The sequence below is a fragment of the Tiliqua scincoides genome, chromosome 10, assembly GCF_035046505.1.
Source record: "Tiliqua scincoides isolate rTilSci1 chromosome 10, rTilSci1.hap2, whole genome shotgun sequence".
Lineage (NCBI taxonomy): Eukaryota > Metazoa > Chordata > Lepidosauria > Squamata > Scincidae > Tiliqua > Tiliqua scincoides.
This window is the reverse complement of record NC_089830.1, coordinates 23676934-23700285: the sequence shown is the minus strand read 5'-3', so window position 1 is coordinate 23700285 and position 23352 is coordinate 23676934. Positions and strand designations below refer to the sequence as shown.

The 23352-nt window shown below is 46.7% G+C and overlaps 2 protein-coding genes across 2 annotated transcripts; both read right to left on the bottom strand.

The window, feature by feature from the left end:
- Positions 1-1342: 1342 nt before the first annotated feature.
- LOC136661050 (phospholipase A2 inhibitor gamma subunit B-like) lies at positions 1343-5246 on the bottom strand. The gene is made up of 5 exons (XM_066638070.1): positions 5198-5246; positions 4824-4940; positions 3576-3728; positions 2196-2342; positions 1343-1488 (listed from the first exon to the last, which is right to left on the bottom strand). The coding sequence occupies exons 1-5, from the start codon at positions 5244-5246 to the stop codon at positions 1343-1345; spliced, it is 612 nt and encodes a 203-aa protein (XP_066494167.1).
- Positions 5247-15186: 9940 nt separating this feature from the next.
- On the bottom strand, positions 15187-20449 carry LOC136661049 (phospholipase A2 inhibitor and Ly6/PLAUR domain-containing protein-like). Its single transcript, XM_066638069.1, has 5 exons — positions 20401-20449; positions 19685-19801; positions 17070-17222; positions 16047-16187; positions 15187-15332 (listed from the first exon to the last, which is right to left on the bottom strand). The coding sequence occupies exons 1-5, from the start codon at positions 20447-20449 to the stop codon at positions 15187-15189; spliced, it is 606 nt and encodes a 201-aa protein (XP_066494166.1).
- Between the last annotated feature and the right edge of the window lie 2903 nt (positions 20450-23352).

The window sequence follows — 23352 nt, the reverse complement described above, 5'->3', positions numbered from 1 at the left end:
TAGATGGGCCTATGGCCTGATCCAGTGGGGCTGTTCTTATGTGTCCCAATGGTGAACCACTCAGGTGGTGTCCCAGACATCTCCACTTCCAGTGGGGTTGGGCATGATGGCACCCTACTGCAAGGTCAGCACAGCAGTGGAGGCAAGGATCATCAGGCACACCTTGAAGTCCCTCTAGTGTACCTGGTCCAAAAGCACCACAACAGACCTCCTTGCTAAGTCAGCATGATGGTACAAAGAAACACCTTTCAATTCTGTGTGCATTTGAGCTGGCTTTTATTGATTTCACTCAAGGAGGATATAATCTCCTTCCAGGCGACTGAAACAGCTTCAGCAAAGGTCACAGCTAAGCAGGAGGGAGGCAGGGACGTCACTAGGAGGTGGGGGCGGACTGCACCAGGTGACACCCCAGGGAGGGGTGACACCAAAATGACACCGAAAGGGCTCAATCCTAACAAACTTTCCAGCACTGGCATAGCTTTGCCAGTGGGGCATATGCTGCATCCTGCAGCTGGGGGGGGGGGCCGTCACAGAGGCCTCCTGGCAATGTTTGTTCCCTTACCTCAAAGTTGCATTACCCTTATGTTGGATAGTGGTACTGGAAAGTGGGTTAGGACTGTGCCCTACATTTGTTACCAGAGGTGCAAAAATGTACCAGTGGTAGAAAATGGTTTAAAAATACTGAGTTAGTACATGAATGTTTAAAATGTATATATTTATTGGATTTGTATTCCACCTTTCTCCCCGAAGGGCACCCAAGGCAGCTATCAATTATATCAATCAAAATCAAAATCAATGATAGATAGCACAGAATAGTTTGTAACAACTTTTTTTTTAAACATAGCTAATAATTTGCATCACTGAATACGCAAGAGCTATTGTTTTCTCAAAGCAATCGATTAAATTTCATTTCATTTCATTTAAACTTTAATGGCATAGATAATCGATTAAATAATAGATATGTGAAACAAATGTCACAAGGAGACCATTTATTTCACAGATCAGATTAAAGTGAGAGCTGGCAGCCTTCCTCTTACTAGTTACTCGTGCAGCTCGATCCTAAATGTGTCTATGATATTGTCATTTAAGGGTGTGATTTTAATTTCTAGTAGCCACTACTACTGCCACTACATTCAGTGATATACGGGAATTACGACTGACATTAGTACAAAAAAATATTACTAAAGATTCTGTGTGGACTGGCATGGGAGGAGGTGCATGGGGGTGACAGCATGATTTATCACCCCATGTGACACCAACCCTAGTGACGCCCCTGGAGGGAGGTCTTATGAAAAGGCTTGAAGCATAAACACGCTTCTTGGTCAGGATGAAAGATCAATACTCAGGACGAAACGGTGGGGGCTGGTTTGCATTCAGCCTTGGTGATAATAATGCGGACCCCTGATTCATTTGTCTCGCTTCTTCTTAAACCATCACAGATCGACTGGGTGACACAGCCTTGCTGGGTGGCGCTGACAACAGAAGTTCCTGGGTATGGAAGACGACATGGCAAGTCAACAACAGCCGTGGATTCCGGGAATATGTCATCACCCACCAAATGAATTAAGTTCCCAGAACCTTCTCCAATTCTCTACTCTACGTATACCACTGGTGGTACTCACGGGACCCCAGGCCCCTGTTTCCTGGCAGCAAGACCAGCAATGCAATGTGACAAGCAGCAGCAGGCTTGGCTCAGCATGCACTTTTTGTGTGCTCGAAAAAGCTCTCCTGCCCACCCTGAGCCTCTTAGGGTTTGTTGAGTTGTGTCTGGCCTCCCAATCTGGAAATAACCAGCGATGACATCATTCCCAGTGGTACTTCCAATAGGAGGGACCATGTGAATTGGTACAGCAGGGGGACAAACGCTGAAGAACTCTGCTCTACTCATGTATTGGAACAGCAGAAGATATGGAGAGGAGATAGGATGTGGTGTCTGCAGTGGCCCTTTGCTCTGGTGAATCTGGAAAACATGGGGTTAAAGCCTGGGCTTTCAGCAGTAGGTGTGCTGGATAGTGTTTGCTAGAGGGAAACACTGTGGTTAAACTGGGGGAACTAATTAGCCTTAGTGGGCTTCGTGAAACTATATCGTATCACCCTTTCTCCTTTAAGGCTACCTGACATTGACTCCCTCACTGACATGGAAGGCATGAAGGCTTCAAGGCACAATGCTATGGAGCTATGGAAATTGACATTACCGTAGGCGATCGTCATGCTCATATCCAAACACTGGTTCTCAGGTCCGACACAGTTCACCTTCTCCCTGTCATTGCACTTGCTGCTGCTTGACGTGGTGTAACAGGCTGGGCACTGCTTCCCGTTGGGTCTGGTAGTGGCTGGAGGCACTGAAAGCAATCAGAAGATAAGCCAGGGTGATGTCGTGGTTCAGGAGCTGGACTTTGACCTGGAAAGAACCAGGTTCAAATCCCTGCTCAGCCATAAAGCTCCCCGGATGACCTTGGGCCAGTCACTCTCTCTCAGCCTTGCCAACCTCACAGGGTGATTGTTGTAAGGACAAAAGGAGGAAGGAACCACGTCACTGCCCTGAGCCCCTTGGAAGAAGGGCAGTATAAAAAATGTGAAAAATAAAATAAGAAATCTATAAATAGAACCATTGATTTGGTGGGCAGCTCAATCCTAAGCCAACTACTGCCGGCATGACGGGAGTGTGCGCTGTCTCAAAACTGCCATAAAGCATGTGCAGAGGATCTTGGCATGGCAGAAAGGCCTGCGCTGGCCTGCCTGTGCCAGTCGGAGGCCAGTGCCTGACAAGAGCAGGTAGGTGCCCTGTGGACAGGCAGAGGGGAGGGGAAACAGCAGGGGAAGTGGATAGAGTGTAACAGGGCAGGGGGAGGACAAGGAGGAGGCAGGGACAGGCAAATAGGGCCCCAAGAGGGGGCAGGTATGGAGGTATTGGCTACCACTGCATCCTATGCCCCCTCCTGGGTGTGTCTCCTCCACACAGGGCTGCTGGGAGCTATGCTAGTGATGTTGCTGGTGCAAGCCTGAGTAGCTCCATAGAGGATGTTCTGGCTTACCCCAGGGGAAGAGGACAAATGTCTTTTTCCTTCAGGAAAACCTTTCCGTGCTGGATGCAGCAGAGACTGTTTTGTTGCTACTGCATCACAGCCCAGGGCTTTGGTTTGGACTGAGCTATGAAGCAGAGATTAAAGAACATATGAACCATTCTGAACCAGTAGCCTTATACCTTGCTAGTAAGTAAATCTTGTATTAGCCAAGTACCCAAAGAAAGCCAGCCGTGTCCATACTGTTGGACAGAAAGGCGAACATGCCCGGGGCCAGCCCAAAATTTCCCCCTGCCGCAGGTCAACATGTCATATTAGTAAATGCAAGAAAGATACTGTAGAAGGTCACCATGGACCGTGGAGCAATGCCGGGTCACCAAAAATGAGGAGGAATAAGGAGAGATGAACGGGTAGAAATTATAACAAGAGTAGGGTAGCAACATCAAGGGGAATTGTGACTGTTAAGGGCAATCATGACTGTCTCCTGTGCTATAACTACGCAGACCAACCGTACATAGGCCGTTGCGATAAATGTTTGCCGTTATAACTTACATTGAGGTTTTGCAGGTCTGCAGGTATTTCCCACACAACAGGTAGTGGAAGAACGTATTCCTTTTCCTTGCCCCAAGTTCATATACTTTGGTTCTATGCTGCAGTCGCTCGAAGATACGCAGCCCTTATTGATGGTGTTAATTTGGAATCCCACTGCAGGGGGAGAACGAGAAGACGGGTTAAAGGACAAAGAGGCAGCCTCTTCCTCCCCTTATCAACACACTTTGCAAGATGGCAGCAAAGGCAGAAAATCCATTTAACACACTGTGACAAGTGTGGAGTCAGTAGGATTTGCAGTGCCCAGGGTGGGAGGCCAGGGCCTCACCGCCATAATGGACCTCCTCCCATGCAGTGGGCGGGTGGTGGGCGTGGTGATGTACCATTGCCCCGCCCCACTGGTTTTTTTAGCTATTCCTTTTGATAGAACGTGGTTATTCCAACGTGGCTTTTTCATTGCATTCTTCTGTAAATTACGCATCAAATGGTAGATAACATGATGGTATTATTATTCCTACAAACTGCAATTAGTGATTTTGGTCACTAGTGGGTGTCACACTCCCTGTGCACGTAACCCGATGTGGCTTGCACCCCCCCCCAATGCCACTGCCCCACATTCACCTTCTATAAGTAGCATAGCTAGAGGGGTGCAAAACACTAAGTTTTGCAGGGAGCCTCATTGCACCGTGCAAGCGGCCCCTCCCCTTTGGAGCCATTCTCGACTGCTAGAGCAAAACAGAGGCATATGCAATGGGGCTACTCAAGTCTACTTTGCCAGCACAGACTGGAGATGCTCTGTGTCAGGATGGTCCCACCCCCCCATCCTGGAATGCTTGCCCCCGCCCTGAAAAACCATACCACCGCCTAATGGTATGAGAACCAGGGTGGTGTAGTGGTTTGGGAGGTAGACTTAGACCTGGACAAACCAGGTTCAAATCCCCACAAAGCTTCCTGGGTGACCTTGGGCTAGTCACTTTCTCTCAGCCTCACCTCAACCTCTCAGGGTTGTTGTGAGGAAGAGAAGGAGGGAAGTAGCTGTGTATACCGCCCTGAGCTCTTTGGAGTAAGGGCGGTATAAAAATGTGAAAAATGCAGGTGGCCAGAAGTGGACAGCCCCACCCATCTGTGCCTGAGGCATTAGTTGGCCTCCTGGATGGGCCAGCCTTGATGGCCTCAGCCTGCCCTAAGGCAGGACTGGATCTGCCATTCACAAGCAGATGAATAGACTTCCTTGTGGTCCCTCTCACTCACCCAGCGTGTTGACAGTCAAAACGGTGGCACAGCGGTCTTTGCCGGCTTCGCAGGTCTGCAGACTCCCAGTACAGTTGTTGGAATTGTCAGAGCAAACCTCACACTCCAAAGCAGTGCCTGGAAAAGGGGCAAGAAGTGTCACACCATTTTCTGGGGGGGCAGGGTGACTCTCCCATGGGTGGCCAGGTTCTAAATCAGGTGACAGAATCCTCCTTGAATTCAGCACTGTCCTTGGTGGAAAACTGCTGAATGTGTGCACATCTGGGAGGCATGATCAGCAGGGACACTGTTGCAGCCCTCCTCCCTCCTCCACACATTCACTGAATGCAAGGATGGAAAACTTCAGAACAGGAATTCTCAAGGTCTCTCCTTACCTGTAGTGATGAGCACAAAGCAGAAGAAGAGTCCCAGGAGGGTCTGCATGGTGGCGACCTATGCAGGGGTCTCTAGATCTGAAGACAAATGTTACCTTCAATAAGGAAGTTCTATGAGTCGTGCAGCTGTTAAAGGCAAGGAACCTCCACTTGGGAAAAATATTTTACTTCCTGGCTTTGAAGAGGCAATTAAGTTGATGGTGCAGCACAAGTGAGACTGAGGCCCCAAACTCCTAGGTTCAATTCTAACTAGATCCTGGTTCTGTGGGCTGTAGCAGCATCAACATCTCTAAAGGTACAATCCTAACCAACTTTCCAGCACTGACATAGCTGTGCCAATGTGGCGTGCACTGCATCCTGCAGTGGGGAGGCAGTCAAGAGGGCCTCCTCAAGGTAAGGGCATGTTTGTTACCTTACCTTGGGGCTGCATCGCGGCTAGGTCAGTGCTGGAATATTGGTTAGGATTGCTCCCTAGGTTTCTTTTTGTGTGCAATAGACTAGAACAGTGGTTCCCAAACCGTGGGTTGGGACCCACTGGTGGGTCACGGCCTGATTTTTGGTGGAACCCCTAAGCAATTGAGCAAAGCCTCTAGTGAGAAAACAGCTGCTGGAAGAATCAGATAACTACTTGCCTCAAGCCCTGAGGCTTTCAAAAATCGGAATTGCCCTATAAAGAGCTCCTACAGTTTGCACGTATGGCTAAATAGAGGGAGATAAATACTAGAGCATCTTTATTATTATTATTATTACATTAAAAAAAAAAGTATTATTTATGTCTAGATTTTTTATTTACATCTTGTAAGCCTAGGTGGGTCCCGACAGTCATTTTAAAAAGTGCATCCCCGTACTAAGAGGTTTGGGAACCACTGGACTAGAAACATGACCAAAACCCACCAAGTGGTGGACTTACCACGTCTCAGGCAATACTGAGAAGGTGTCTGCAGAAAGAGGCAACTCAGAACTTCTTGTCCCCAGATCTCTGATTTGCTTCTTCCCGTTTCCTCCTTTATAGATGTTCCAAAATGCATTTCTTCAGTTTTGGTTCACCGCACCTTTTGCAAAATATTTCTGAATCTTAACCTCCTCTCCCCCCCCCCCCCCGGTTTCCACACCTGCTTGCCCGTCCCTTGTTTGTTGATCCCTGTCAACTAGAGAAAGAGCTTGGTTGGCAGCTAAAACCTGTCCAGGTTGACTCAAAAGACTGTGCAGAATTACCCTGGAGTAAGCCACGTGGTGCTCGGCAGAACTTGCGTCCCAATAAGACCGCATCAAATTGAGCTCCCAGCATGAGGGCCAAATCAAATGCTGCAGAATGAAAGCTTGTGGCCCAAAACAGGGACTTGTTGAGAGAGCAAACAGTTTCTCAGAAGCCCTTTGCTACTCATCTGGTGAGCCAGTGCACCACCGCTGGTGCTAGTTTTAGCAGCATCCACACTCCCCTCCTCTGTTTTACAAGACTCTTCTGTCCCTTACAATCCAATTATTCCAGAGCGTATTTTTTTTGCCCTCACTCTGAACTGACTTGCTGATGACATCATGTAGCCAATCGGATTTGGCTAGGTTATGACATCTGAGACACTTCAGAATGAGAACAGTGACCCCTGTCCTCACCCTAAAGCAGAGGTCTTCAACTTGATCACACGTGAATGGTGGCAGTGCTGTTGCCAGTAGGGGGCACAGAGCAGTGGTGGACTTCCCCAGCACCATGCCCTGGGGCCAAGGTCCGCGATGTTGCCCGCCTGCGGGATACCACCACCCCTTGTGTTCAGACTCGCCTCCCCACTTACCTGGAGCGCATGGAGCCTCACACAACTCCGGGATGCACCGGAGAAGCCTACTGAAACTTCCCTGGGCTCTTAAACTGTACTTTCAGCAAATCAGTTTCTGACTGTGTTGGGAGCCTCAGAGAGGCCTAGAGCTGCCCAAGGCTCTGTACCTTGTGCATTTACCCTTTCCCATTAACGGCAGGTCCGCAACTGGTGCAGGAGTGAACCACGCTGGGTGACCCCACAGGGAGGGATGAGAAGAAAAGGACTACTTTTGTTATTAGTGGTGTGAAAATGCACCAGTGGTAGAAAATGCTTTTTCCCCCACTTTGTTTTAAAAACAACACTGAGTTAGTAAAAAAAATGCTTAAAATCAATGATTAAAAGCACAGAATGGTTTATAACATTTTTTTTAAACTAGCAAATAATTTGCATCACTCAATATGCAAGAGCTATTGCTTCCTCAGTGCAATCCATTGGGTAAGAGATATGTGAAATAAGAAAACCACCAATTTCACAGGGCAGAATGAAGCGCAAGGTGGCCTGCATCCCCTTCCTAGAGACACGTGCAGCTGGATCCTAGTGGCAGTTCTGATCACCCTAGTGATACCTTTGGCTGCCACCATTTTGTTTTGAGGCTCAGATGTGCACAGTTCAAAGGGAAGCCAGTGGAAACAAAGAGTCATTGCTGCCTGCTTCAGAGTGGGCAGTGTAGATGCCAGGTGGGCCTCAAGGAGGAAGGAATTCCGTAGCTGGGGTGCCACCACTGAACGGACCTTGTCTCGTGTCCTTTCCGAGTAGGCGATGGGAGGTGTAACGGAGCCTCAGATGACAAATGGATGCTACTGGTGGGGGCCTCCACATCCCTCAATGGCCTTACTAACAAATGATTCCCCCAACTCCCACAGCACACCCACGTGCAATGTGCACACTACAATTTAACCATTGAATAATCTTATCTCTTTAGCAGTTCTTAATGATTGGAAAACATTCCTCTTTCTTCATTCTTTCTCAGATATATTAACCTTTCTGGTGCTGGGTACAGCCAGGCACAACCTGAAGCCCTCTAGGAGATGCACCAATCACATAAGAACCTAAGATCACCTACTTCTTGAGCCACAAAACCTGAGAAGGGAACTGCAGGCAGGTCTGCACAGATCAGAATCCTCCTCGTGATGAAGATCACATGAGTTTGGAGAGCCAATCCTGTCTTGCGCCATTGCTTGCTATAACGCTTCAAATCTTGTCTATGGAAGCCAGCGGGCACTGCTCCACGCATTTGTAATCTCCCAAGGTGGAGATTGACCAGACCCTAATGCTTGATAGTTGCAATAAACAGGATTGGGGAAAAAAATTAGAAGAGGACATAAAATGGACGAAAAAGTCCAAAGCTAGCAGCCATTGAGCAGCTTGGGAAATACACAGTTCCTCTGTTGCAACCGGTGTACTTTTACTGAAGACAAAAAGTGTTGAAAACAGATTCAGGACAGCCTTGCGACATGGACAAGGAAGTGGCTTTCTGCATTCTGCTCCCTCAAGAACGTGGGCTTTGCTGGCCAGCTCTGTGGCCCCTCTCCAAAGTCATGAGACGGACACATAGAAAGAACCTGAAAAGAAAGATGCTTTCAGCCACCCCAAGCTCTTTGGGTCTCTGTGTTTTCCTGTTTCGGGAAAGAATCCGTGGCAACATTTGTCGTGGGGAATTAACTGAAGTGTGAGTGATATGCCAGCTCTAGGCTGTGTGCCTGCTCTCACCTCTCAGAGTCCAGTGAGTTCTAGAAATCTCTTGCTCTGAGTTCTAGAAATCCATGGCTTCACTCCTTCACTTTCACTTGTAGAAGTGAATGGATGCCATTCATTCCAATGGGAAAAAAAGTGGAATGCCGGACTAGGGTCGGTGGGGTTCATTCAAGGGCCCAATCCGATCCAATTTTCCAGTGGCCAACTTGACGACACTCACACAACTGAACAGGAGTTTGAGTGTTAGCTCTGATAAGGAAATGAGAGCTGACTCATAATTACACCTTATTGGTTCCCTGCTGTGTCATAATAACACTCATTTGCTCTCGAAACAATCTGTCTCATTGGTCAGTTTTGAATTAAGGAAATCCACTCTTGTTATAGAAGGCAGTTGTGCTTTCCTTTCCTGGTTCATTGGCCATAACGTTTAATAGAATAGATACTTCCACACTGTTTGTCACATTACCTTCTGCATGATACATAACATGATGGTATTATTCATACATACAAATTTTCCAAAAGGTTTCCAAACCTTTGGCCACTAGTGGTGTCACCCCCCCGGTGATCAGCACCCCTAGTGACGCCACTGTCTCCAGCCAAAGCACAGCTCTGCCTCTGAGCTTCTCTCTCCAATAGCAAACATCTATTTATCATACCCATAAATACGAACCCTTGGCTCAACGTGTGTGGTTTTTCACAGCCTCCAAGGGCTATTTCATTCAACCGCTCAGAGACCATCTCATCAATTCTTCCAGCCATTCATGGCAACATTCATCCATGATTTTCAGTTCCTGGTGAGAAAAAAATAATCTTTTTTTGACTGTCCAGCGCACCCCAAAATCAAGAGAATCAAACTAAGGACGAAGGTCGTTTTATTTATTTATTTATTTTCCAACTGGCCTTAGCTCAAAAGTTGAACAATCGCTTCCCGAGAAGCTGACAGGCAGACAGCACAGAGGCTCTCAGTGCTGAGTTGCTACAAGGAGCACCAAAACAAAGACCAGCAACTGCAGGAGCCCACAGGAAGCCTGGAGGATGGATCCGGAAGATGGATGGCTATCGGTATATTTAATAGTGACAACGGTGGGGGCGGAGTTAGCACTCTGTGAAGTAGCAGGGAACCTTGGAGGGCTCCAGGGGGAACTGCTAAATAGATGTGTTTTCCAAGGACCTCAACAATGAGGTACTCTTCGTTGCCAAGAAGAAGGAACGAAGGCTGGGAGCTGGAATGGGGCTATCTCTTGACACGGCAGTTTCAGAGATATTTCCCTGATTGCTCTGTGCTGAATCACATCGTATCCCGGATGCCATCTTTGGAGACAATTCGGACAGCTGAGGACTCCCCCCCCCCCCACAGCCTAGATAAAACATGAAGCCTTTAACTGTGAGTAACCAGTTCATTAAAAGGCTATAAAAAGAATTGCAATCAAGAGGTTGGATGGAGGGGAAGACAACTTTAAGATTATTTACATTGGCTTGCAGCCAACCAGAGGGGAAAAAGAGCGAATGTGGATTTAAAAAGCCCCTGCTGGAGAAGGTTTTTTTTTTCTTCTTCTTCTTCTTATTTCTAACAAGGATGATTGGAAGATAAGAGATAAAGGATCACCCTGTTGGAATGGTATGCATGGAAAAGAAATTAACAATTAATCTTTAAAGTATGGTGTCGGGGTTCCCCTCCTCCCACAGGTCCCCAGCTTACCAGGGTGAAGACTTCTGGGTCAGAGGATCAGGAAGGAAGCTGGTGGAGCAGGGGGCTACCTCCCCATACGCTGCCTGGGCACTCCTGTGGGTGGCAAAGCGCAGCAGAGGAACACTGCGTGCCGAACCCCCCTCTTCTCCCTCCACGTTGGAGGAGGGAGGGGGGAGACAGGATGCAGATCATTCGGTTGCTGGGCAGCCGCCCCTCCTCTTCCTCGGGGGAGAAGGGGAGCACTCCCGTGCCCAGCCAGCCGGGGCCTGCCTTGCCGGGCAGGGCATCTGGCTGCGACTTCGGGAGCCCACAGCTGGACCTCCTGACACCGTCTGCAGAGCTACAGGACCCAGGTGGGCAGAGCCAGCCCAACCCCAAAAGGCAGAGACCAGAGCAGAGGCAGCAGCCTTCCCAGCCATCTCAAGAACAACCCTGGCAGCTCCAGGTGAGAGGAGGTGGGAGGGGAACAGAATGAGGAAGGGGAGGAGTTGTGGTAATCCCAGGGGAGGGCAGTCCCAGAGACAGGCCCTTTTTGTACCATCCATGTGAGGGAAGGGGAGGGGTCAAAGGGGAGGGGTCTGCCCTACATGAACCTGGAGGCCAGGGATGACAAGGCAGTTGGGAGTCAGAAGAGCAGGCAGCAGGATCTGCTGCTAGCAGCCCCTGCTCCTGACTGGCAAATGCTGCCAACCCAAAGAGGGGGAACTGGGTGACACAACCCCCCTTTCTTCTGGGGAACTAGTCTGAGGCCTCCACAATAATAATAACAACAACAACAACAACAGGTATTTATATACTGCCTTTCTTGGTCTTTAGTCAAGACTTTATTCAAGGCGGTTTACATAGGCAGGATTTATTAAATCCCTATTAAATAGGGGGTCCCCCTCGGAAAGGTCGGGTGGGCCCTCCCCTTCCCCCACAGGGAGGCCTCACATACGGAACAATTTTCACTTTCGTTTTTGCCGCAAAAGGCTTGACTCAGGCCTGAACAATTAAAGGTCTACTAACTTAATTTGACAGTGTTATTAACTTGAATTGGATTACTGACCCACCCCTTTTGGATATAAAAACTTAAAGACTATCTTTGACAAGAAGGGATGCAAGACAATACGAATTGGATGACTCTTTAACTGTGGGAATCGGCTTGATTTGATACTGATAAGAATGATATCCAAAAAGGGCATTAGCGAAAGCCAGACCTCGCTAATGGAGATGTTGCGAGAATTCAGAAATGAACTGAAGCAAGAGGTTGGAAAACTATCTGAACAAATGAGGCAAATAAACTCCTCCCCGAAAAACAGACAAACCAAGAAAAGCATGGAGGGGATGGAAAAAAGAATGGACCAAACGTCAGATGAAACTAAAGAACTGGAGATTTTTGTAATGAGACAGGAGATGGGAAAAGCAGCATTTATTATTACAACTCAGAATTTTCAGGAAGAAAAAAAAGGGGTCAGAGAAAGAGAGCGCATCCTTTCAAGAAGAAGAAGAATCTTTGGATTAAATTCAAAAATAATAAAATGGAGAAAATGGAAGAAGAAAACAGAGGGATCAAGAAATATAAGGGAGTTAAGAGGAAGAAGAAGGAGTGGAAGGAGCAAGAAGGAAAATATCAACAAGACAGAGAACAAAGAAAATACTAAGACAGGGAGGGAAAATGGCTGAATAACAAGTGGAATATTTTTTGTAGATATTAATGGATTGAATTCTCCTCAGAAGTGAGGAGTAGTCCATTAATTATGTCAAATCAAGTAGCTGTAAATGAAAACAAAGTTGGAACACAAATATTAAGATAATTAAAGTGGTATTAAGATAATTAAAGTGGTATCTTCTAAAGAGAATTTATATAAATTGTTTTATAGATGATATTTAATGCCAGTGGAAGTAGCAAAAATGTAGCCTGGATCATCAAATAATTGTTAGATATGCAAAGAGAATGAGGGAATTCTTTATTATATGTGGTGGTTATGTGGAAAGTAAAGAAATATTGGAAAATGATATATATTGTTACAAGAGATATTGAATTGTGTGGTACCATTCAAACCGGAAATATTCTTTTTAAATGTGATATCAGAAATTGAAGACCAATATAAAAAACAATTTATTGTATATATCAGTATAGCAGCAAGAATATTTTATGTGCAAAATCTGAAGCCTTTTTATGAGTGGATAAATAATTTTAGTTAAATAATAGTGATTGTTTAGTTAAATCATTAATTAGTATAATGATAAATAGAATAATATTTGTATCAATGATTAATTTTTTCAGTCGTTGTTGATTTCTTTTTTGGATTAAGACATGTTGTAATCTATGGCCAATATCCTCATGTGTAACCTATGTAGTCCCAGCCCTAAGTTTAACCCATTTTCCTTACCTGTATCTGTAATAAATAAATAAACTTCGCACCAAAAAAAAAATAATAATAATAGTGACAACAGGTCTGTCAGTTATTTTATCCTTCTCTATCTGCTTTTGTACTTCAATACAGTCAGCCCTGGAACTTCAGTGCTTCACAATAGCGGACGTGTTCAACCCTCCTGGACGTTTTTTTTTTGTTTTTTTTTAAAGTGCGGTCAGGGGAATCCCCATTCCCAGGAACTCCCCCTCCAACGAATCCAGAATCCAGACAAGAAAAACCAAACGTCACCAAAATAGGACTCAGACAGGCTGCAATATTATCCACTCTTACCTTGGAGTATGCCCCATTGACTATAATGGGACTTACTTCTGAATAGACATGTGTAGGTTTGGATTCACAGTGTGCATGTCTGTGTCTTTGTCTGTTGTGGGTTGTCTTTGTCTGTTGTGGGGACTTGTAATTCCATTTGCTTTGCTTTTCTTTTTTTGAGAATAATTGCACACTGCCCTTTTCTTCCTTCAAGGGAGGCACTGAAGGTGGCTCACAATGTATTTATTGATATACTAATGTCCCACCTTTTATGATCACTATAGCAATCACAACAGAAACATGATCACTTACAACAACCACAACAGAAAAGAATCCAGGAGTCCTTTACTCATCTGGCCGACACCACATAAAATGCTTTATGAGATCCTTTATGAGATCCCAGCTGGATCAAGCCAAAGTCCCATCTAGTCCAGCTTCCTGTATCTCACAGTGGCCCACCAAAGTGCACACAGGGTAACCAGATACAATACAGCTTGCCCTACCTTGGGGCCTTGCTCTACACTCTCCTCTCCCAAACCATGTCACCAAGGACCAGGCAACAACACAGACACATGTGGACACAAGGGGATTGGACAAGTTTCTGGAGGAAAAATCCATTCCGGGTTACAAGCCATGTTGTGTATGTGCAACCTCCTGATTTTAGAAATGGGCTATGTCAGAATGCCAGATGCAAGGGAGGGCACCAGGATGAGGTCTCTTGTTATCTGGTGTGCTCCCTGGGGCATTTGGTGGGCCGCTGTGAGATACAGGAAGCTGAACTAGATGGTCCTATGTCCTGATCCAGTGGGGCTGTTCTTATGTGTCCCAATGGTGAACCACTGTGCCAGCCATCTCCACTTCCAGTGGGGCTGGGCCTGATGGCACCCTACTGCAAGGTCAGCACAGCAGTGGAGGCAAGGATCATCAGGCACACCGTGAAGTCCCTCTAGTGTACCTGGTCCAAAAGCACCACAACAGACCTCCTTGCTAAGTCAGCATGATGGTACAAAGAAACACCTTTCCATTCTGTGTGCATTTGAGCTGGCTTTTATTGGTTTCACTCATGGAGGATATAATCTCCTTCCAGGCGGCAGAAACAGATTCAGCAAAGGTCACAGCTAAGCAGGAGGGAGGCAGGGACATCACTAGGAGGTGGGGGTGGACTGCACCAGGTGACATCCCAGGGAGGGGTGACACCAAAATGACACCAAAAGGGCTCAATCCTAACAAACTTTCCAGCACTGGCATAGCTTTGCCAGTGGGGCATATGCTGCATCCTGCAGCTGGGGGGTGGGCGGTCACAGAGGTCTGCTGGCAATGTTTGTTCCCTTACCTCAAAGTTGCATTACCCTTATGTTGGAAAGTGGTACTGGAAAGTGGGTTAGGATTGTGCCCTACATTTGTTACCAGTGGTGCAAAAATGTACCAGTGGTAGAAAATGGTTTAAAAATACTGAATTAGTACATGAATGTTTAAAATCAATGATAGATAGCACAGAATAGTTTGTAACAACTTTAAAAAAAAAAAAAAAGCATAGCTAATAATTTGCATCACTGAATATACAAGAGCTATTGTTTTCTCAAAGTAATCGATTAAATTTCATTTCATTTTGTTTAACCTTTAAAGGCATAGATAATCGATTAAATAATAGATATGTGAAACAAATGTCACAAGGAGACAATTTATTTCACAAATCAGATTAAAGTGAGAGCTGGCAGCCTTCCTCTTACTAGTTACTTTTGCAGCTCGATCCTAAATGTGTCTATGATATTGTCATTTAAGGGTGTTACTTTAATTTCTAGTAGTCACTACTACTGCAACTTCATTCAGTGATATACAGGAATTACGATTGGCACTGGTACAAAAAAATATTACTAAAGATTCTGTGTGGACTGGCATGGGAGGAGGTGCATGGGGGTGACAGCATGATTTAGTTATTTGATTTTTCTCTGTAAACCGCTTTGTGAACTTTTAGTTGAAAAGCGGTATATAAATACTGTTATTATTATTATTATTAATTTATCACCCCATGTGACACCAACCCTAGTGACGCCCCTGGAGGGAGGTCTTATGCAAAGGCTTGAATCATAAACACGCATCTTGGTCAGGATGAAAGATCAATACTCAGGACGAAACGGTGGGGGCTGGTTTGCATTCAGCCTCAATGATAGAAATGCGGAACCCTGACTGTTCAAACTTGCCCGTTTTTAAACCATCACAGATCGACTGGGTGACACAGGCTCTCTGGGTGGTCCTGACAACAGAAGTTCCTGGGTATGGAAGACGACATGGCAAGTCAATAACAGCTGTGGATTCCGGTAATATGTCATCACCCACCAAATGATAAGTTTCCAGAACCTTCTCCAATTCTCTACGTATACCACTGGTGGTGCTCACGGGACCCCAGGCCCCTACTTCCTGGCAGCAAGACCAGCAAGCAGCAGTGTGACAAGCAGGAGGCTTGGCTCAGCAATCTGAGATCCAGCATGCACTTTTTGTGTGCTCGAAAAAGCTCTCCTGCCCACCCTGAGCCTCTTAGGGTTTGTTGAGTTGTGTCCAGCCTCCCAATCTGGAAATAACCAGCGATGACATCATTCCCAGTGGTACTTCCAATAGGTGGGACCAAGTGAATTGGTACAGCAGGGGGTCAAACGTTGAAGAACTCTGCTCTACTCATGTATTGGAACAGCAGAAGATATGGAGAGGAGATAGGATGTGGTGTCTGCAGTGGCCCCTTGCTCTGGTGAATCTGGAAAACATGGGGTTAAAGCCTGGGCTTTCAGCAGTAGGTGTGCTGGATAGTGTTTGCTAGAGGGAAACACTGTGGTTAAACTGGGGGAACTAATTAGCCTTAGTGGGCTTCGTGAAACTATATAATATCATCCTTTCTCCCTTAAGGCTACCTGACATTGACTTCCTCACTGACATGGAAGGCATGAAGGCTTCAAGGCACAATGCTATGGAACTATGGAAATTGACATTACCATAGGTGATCGTCGCCATCATATCCAAACACTGGTTCTCAGGTCCGAAACAGTTCACCTTCTCCCTGTCATTGCTGTTGCTTGGCCCGGTGTAACAGGCTGGGCACCACTTCCCGTTGGGTCTGGTAATGGCTGGAGGCACTGAAAGCAATCAGAAGCAATCAGGCTTCAAGGCACAATGCTATGGAACTATGGAAATTTACATTACCCACAGGGGACACATCCCCTCCCTAGATACAGAAACTGTGGATAAGAGGGAACCCAGTACAGAGAAGTACCATGTATACTTCTCTGAGCCACCTCCACTCCCCTGCACCCATTACCTTCATTTTTCTTCTTTACTGTGACACCAAGCAAATATGCGTGGCAGGCACAGAGAACTATGGATAATTGAATCAGTGATACCGGATCTGTGGATATGGGGGGGGCGGGATGCCTACATCAGGGTGATCCAACTTCTAGCAGTCAGGGGGCCTCATGACTCTGATGTTGCCCCCTTGACTGTGCCAACCTGGAAGTCATTGGCAGTGCCAATGACTTCCACGTTCCGAGCCGTCAAAGTCACTTGGGAGGCTTGGGTGGCAAGTGGGTGCGGCAAGACTTTACAAATCTCCCTGCTGCACCTTTCTCCAAAGGAGAAGCTGGAAAGGCAGGGCAGGGAGGAAAAAAAGCCACTGAAGTGGGGGTAGGAATGGGGCTATGGCAGGGTCTTCAGGGGTCTCACAGGCCATGTGTTGGATTGCCATGCTATATACACTATCTCTGGAAAGCATGATGCAAAGCTATTAGTAAATGCAAGAAAGATACTGTAGAAGGTCACCACGGACCGTGGAGCAATGCTGGGTCACCAAAAATGAGGAGGAATAAGGAGAGATGAACGGGTAGAAATTATAACAAGAGTAGGGTAGCAACATCAAGGGGAATTGTGACTGTTAAGGGGAATCATGACTGTCTCCAGTGTTACAACTACGCAGACCAACCATACGTAGGCCATTATGGTAAATGTTTGCCATTATGACTTACATTGAGGATTTGCAGGTCTGCAGGCATTTCCCACACAACAGGTAGTGGAAGAACGTATTTCTTTTCCTGGCCCGAAGTTCATATACTTTGGTCCTATGCTGCAGTCGCTCGAAGACACACAGGTCTTATAGATGGTGATAATTTGGAATCCCACTGCAGAGGGGCGAACGAGAAGACGGGTTATAGGACAAAGCCGCAGCCTCTTCCTCCCCTTATCAACACACTTTGCAAGATGGCAGCAAAGGCAGAAAATCCATTTAAGTGACACACTGTGACAAGTGTGGAGTCAGTAGGATTTGCAGCGCCCAGGGTGGGAGGCCAGGGCCTCACCGCCATAATGGACCTCCTCCCATGCAGTGGGCGGGTGGTGGGCGTGGTGATGTACCATTGCCCCGCCCCACTGGTTTTTTTAGCTATTCCTTTTGATAGAACGTGGTTATTCTAACGTGGCTTTTTCATTGCATTCTTCTGTAAATTACGCATCAAATGGTAGATAACATGATGGTATTATTATTCCTACAAACTGCAATTAGTGATTTTGGTCACTAGTGGGTGTCACGCTCCCTGTGCATGTAACCCGATGCGGCTTGCACCCCCACCCCCATTGCCACTGCCCCACATTCACCTTCTATAAGTAGCATAGCTAGAGGGGTGCAAAGCACTAAGTTTTGCAGGGAGCCTCATTGCACCGTGCAAGCGGCCCCTCCCCTTTGGAGCCATTCTCGACTGCGAGAGCAAAACAGAGGCATATGCAATGGGGCTACTCAAGTCGACTTTGCCAGCACAGACTGGAGATGCTCTGTGTTGGGATGGTCCCACCCCCACCCCCATCCCGGAATGCTTCCCCCCACCCTGAAAAGCCACCTAATGGTATGAGAGCCAGGATGGTGCAGTGGTTTGGGAGGTAGACTTAGACCTGGACGAGCCAGGTTCAAATCCCCACAAAGCTTCCTGGGTGACCTTGGGCCAGTCACTTCCTCTCAGCCTCACCTACCTCACAGGGTTGTTGTGAGGAAGAGAAGGAGGGAAGCAGCTGGGTATACTGCCCTGAGCTCTTTGGAGGAAGGGCGGTATAAAAATGTGAAAAATAAATAAATAACGGGGGTTAATTACCCCAGCAGCTACATGTCATCATCTTGCCAGCGCTGAGGTCCAGCACCAACTGGCACAGGGCGCAGTAAAAGTGCTTTACTGCATGTTTATGACACCTAGTGCTAGCGCTGGAGCCCAGTGCTGGTGCCAGGGGCCCATAGGATTGGGCCCTTAAAAACAAGTTTCACTTTACCAGATGTGCCATGTCTTGTCCAATGCTGCCCTCTTACTGGGTGATGTGGTCACTTCTGCTCCTCCAACACTCTCGCCCACCATTTGTTACGTGAAAATCCCCTTTTGCCTTTTAGCTGTGATTTTCTCTCTATCTGATTATGTTACTATGGACTAAAATATCGTGCAGGCTAAACTTCTCACACAGGCCACATTTCCAAAACTCTGGTCAAGTCGCAAGCTGATGGTTACACAACCACCACCTCCCCATGGCCACACATTGTAGGAGGAAGTCTGGCATCTTAAATCATTGTTTAAGTGTCCCCTACATTACTGTATTCATGGTATTGTTTTAACCCAATCACTGTTTAAGAACTGTATGCAAAAGTGTCTCCTAACCCAATTACTGTTTAAGTACTGTACTTGAACTACCTTCTTGTGTTGCTGATTCATTGTTTAAGTTCCCCCATCTAGGAAGCCAGCCACAAACCCCATTTTGCTGATAACTGACATCCTGATCCTTTCAATGTTTTACACACTCCAAACACCCTACTGTGTGGCAGTAAGCAAGCTACCACCCAGCTCCACTCTGTCTGAAAACCCCTTTTAAGTGAGGGCTTCCTCTCTCTCTGGCTCTCTCTCCAAGGAGCAACACATCTGCGTTGTGTCAGAGGGTCCTCTTCACAAGACTCTCCCCTCCCCATCCAACTGCTCTACAGGACAGGTAAGTATCTTGTGCCTGGAACTCTTTCCCTTCTCCCCCCCCCTTTTTCTCCCCTTCTCTCCCCATCTTTAGTTAGCAGCTGGGGTTTGGCAGATCAGGGACCCCTAAAATCCTTCCCTACTACCTTTCCCTTTTCTAATTTCCTCGGATGCACCAAATACTCTTTGCACGCAACCACAATGAAAGCTAGGTACACTAGATTCAAGTACTAGGACCAAGAAACATACACTTATCATTTCTCCATGTGCATTATGTCTACCTTTGTGCTTTTGTAATAAAACTATAATTTTATTAAAAGTTATCTTTCTCTCAGTCTCTTCTTTAAGCAAAAGGGAATTTCTCTGCATTACGCCATCTTGTTATCCAGCCTACGACCCTAAGGTTACAATAAAGGCAGTGTAATAATTCCCCTAAACAAAACAGCCCTTTTGGTAACACATTCTCCTCTCCTCCACACTATGAAGACAAGCAGGTGGACAGAAGTGGAAAGCCCCACCCATCTGTGCCCAAGGCATCTGCTTTAGTTGGCCTCCTGGATGGGCCAGACGTGACTGCCTCAGCCTGCCCTAAGGTAGGACTGGATCTGCCATTCACAAGCATAGACATCCTTGGGGTCCCTCTCACTCACCCAGCGTGCTGGCAGTCAAAACAGCGGCACAGCGGTCTTGGCCGGCTTCGCAGGTCTGCAGACGCCCAGTACAGTTGTTGGAATTGTCAGAGCAAACCTCACACTCCAAAGCAGTGCCTGGAAAAGGGGCAAGAAAGTCACACCATTTTCGGGGGGGGGGGCGGAGTGACTCTCCCATGGGTGGCCAGGTTCTAAATCAGGTGACAGAATCCTCCTTGAATTCAGCACTCTCCTTGGTGGAAAACTGCTGAATGTGTGCACATCTGGGAGGCATGATCAGTAGGCACACTGTTGCAGCCCTCCTCCCTCCTCCACATCTCCTCCACTGAAGGCAAGGACGGTAAACTTCAGAACAGGATCAATGTCCAACTGTGATGTTTAACATGAATGGCCAGCTCCTGCAACCCTGATGCTCAAAGAATGATCTTAGGTATGAGAATGAATCACTTCCCAAGACATGGGCATCTTTCCTCTTTCATACCCTCAGTGATCATTTTCATTCTCTTGTGTCCGGTTTTGCTTTGGACACAGTGGATTCTCTGGTCAGTCCCAGACTCCCAACTTCATACTTCAACCCAGAACCTTCCAATTACTCATGGCTCCAGACTAGGGATTGGGATGTTCAGAATGACTGGAACATTTTGCACGGTCCCATCTTTCACGAGTGAAATGCCAAGAGACCTCAGCATGTGTAAATTCTCAAGGTCTCTCCTTACCTGTAGTGATGAGCACAAAGCAGAAGAAGAGTCCCAGGAGGGTCTGCATGGTGGCGACCTATGCAGGGGTCTCTAGATCTGAAGACAAATGTTACCTTAAATAAGGAAGTTCTATGAGTTCGTGGTTGGCAACCTTCAGTCTCGAAAGACTATGGTAGAAGCCTACAGCACCCGGTAATCCCAGGCGGTTTCCCATCCAAGTACTAACCAGGCCTGACCCTGCTTAGCTTCCAAGATCAGACAAGATCAGGGATGTGCAGGGTAACAGTTGCTGCAGCTGAACCTCCACTCGGGGAAAAAAGATTTTACTTCCTGGCTTTGAAGAGGCAATTAAGTTGATGGTGTAACACAAGTGAGACTGAGGCCCCAAAATCCTGTGTTCACTTCTAACTAGATCCTGGTTCTGTGGGCTGTAGCAGCATCTACATCACTAAAGGTACAATCCTAACCAACTTTCCAGCACTGACATAGCTGTGCCAATGTGGCATGCACTGCATCCTGCAGTGGGGAGGCAGTCAAGAGGGCCTCCTCAAGGTAAGGGCATGTTTGTTACCTTACCTTGGGGCTGCTTTGCTGCTAGGTCAGTGCTGGAATATTGGTTAGGATTGCTCCCTAGGTTTCTTTTTGTGTGCAATAGACTAGAACAGTGGTTCCCAAACTGTGGGTTGGGACACACTGGTGGGTCACTGCCTGATTTTTGGTGGAACCCCTAAGCAATTGAGCAAAGCCTCTAGTAAGAAAAGAGCTGCAGGAAGGATCAGATAACTACTTGCCTCAAGCCCTGAGGATTTCAAAAATCAGAATTGGATTTTTCCAATTCTATCCTATTTCCAATCCTATAAAGAGCTCCTGCAGTTTGCACGTATGGCTAAATATAGGGAGATAAATGCTAGAGCATCTTTTTATTATTATTATTATTATTATTATTATTATTATGTATAATTAAATAAATAAAAGTATTATTTATGTCTAGATTTTTTTTTTACATCTTATAAACCTAGGTGGGTCCTGACAGTCATTTCAAAAAGTGCATCCCCGTACTAAGAGGTTTGGGAACCACTGGACTAGAAACATGACCGAAACTTACCAAGTGGTGGACTTACCACGTCTCAGGCAATACTGAGAAGGTGTCTGCAGAAAGAGGCAACTCAGAACTTCTTGTTCCCAGATCTGATTTGCTTCTTCCCGTTTCCTCCTTTATAGATGTTCCAAAATGCATTTCTTCAGCTTTGGTTCACCGCACCTTTTGCAAAATATTTCTGAATCTTAACCTCCTCCCCCCCCCCCCCGGTTTCCACACCTGCTTGCCCTTCCCTTGTTTGTTGATCTCTGTCAACTAGAGAAAGAGCTTGGTGGGCAGCTAAACCTGTCCAGGTTGATTCAAAAGACTGTGCACAATTACCCTGGAGTAAGCCACATGGTGCTCTGCAGATAATGGTTGGCAACCTTCAGTCTCAAAAGACTATGGTAGAAGACTACAGCACCTGGTATTCCCAGGCGGTCTCCCATCCAAGTACTAACCAGGCTTGACCCTGCTTAGCTTCCAAGATCAGACAAGATTAGGCATGCACAGAGTAACAGTTATGTCCCAATAAGATTGCTTCAAATTGAGCTCCTAGCATTAGGGCCAAATCAAATGCTGCAGAATGAAAGCTTGTGGCCCAAAACAGGGACTTGTTGAGAGAGCAAACAGTTTCTCAGAAGCCCTTACTGCTCATCTGGTGAGCCATTGCACCACCGCTGGTGCTAGTTTTAGCAGCATCCATACTCCCCTCCTCCATACTCCCCTCCTCTGAGAATACAAGACTCTTCTGTCCCTTACAATCCAATTATTCCAGAGCGCATTTTTATTACCCTCACTCTGAACTGACTTGCTGATGACATCATGTAGCCAATCGGATTTGGCTAGGTTATGACATCTGAGACACTTCAGAATGAGAACAGGGACCCCTGTCCTCACCCTAAAGCAGAGGTCTTCAACTTGATCACACGTGAATGGTGGCAGTGCTGTTGCCAGTAAGGGGCACAGGGCAGTGGTGGACCTCCCCAGCACCATGCCCTGGGGCCAAGGTCCGCGATGTTGCCCTCCTGTGGGATGCCACCACCCCCTGTGTTCAAACTCGCCTCCCCACTTACCTGGAACACATGGAGCCTCACGCAACTCCAGGATGCACCGGAGAAGGGGTGAACCACGCTGGGTGACCCCACAGGGAGGAATGAGAAGAAAATGACTACTTTAGTTATCAGTGATGTGAAAATGCACCAGTGGTAGAAAATGGGGTTTTTTTCGCTTTACTTTAAAAAACAAAACACTGAGTTAGTAAAACAATGTTTAAAATCAATGATTAAAAGTATAGAATGTTTTACAACATTAAAAAAAAATTAGCAAATAATTTGCATCACTCAATATGCAAGAGCTATTGCTTCCTCAGTGCAATCCATTAGGTAAGAGATATGTGAAATAAGGGAACCACCGATTTCACAGGGCAGAATGAAGCGCCAGGTGGCCTGCATCCTCTTCCTAGAGACACGTGCAGCTTGGTCCTAGTGGCAGTTCTGATCACCCTAGTGACACCTTTGGCTGCCACCATTTTGTTTTGAGGCTCAGATGTGCACAGTTCAAAGGGAAGCCAGTGGAAACAAAGAGTCATTGCTGCCTGCTTCAGAGTGGGCAGTGTAGATGCCAGGTGGGCTTCATGGAGGATGGATTCCGTAGCTGGGGAGCCACCACTGAACGGACCTTGTCTCATGTCCTCTCCGAATAGGCGATGGGACATAAGAACATAAGAACAGCCCCACTGGATCAGGCCATAGGCCCATCTAGTCCAGCTTCCTGTATCTCACAGCGGCCCACCAGATGCCCTAGGGAGCACATCAGATAACAAGAGACCTCATCCTGGTGCCCTCCCTTGCATCTGGCATTCTAACATAGCCCTTTTCTAAAATCAGGAG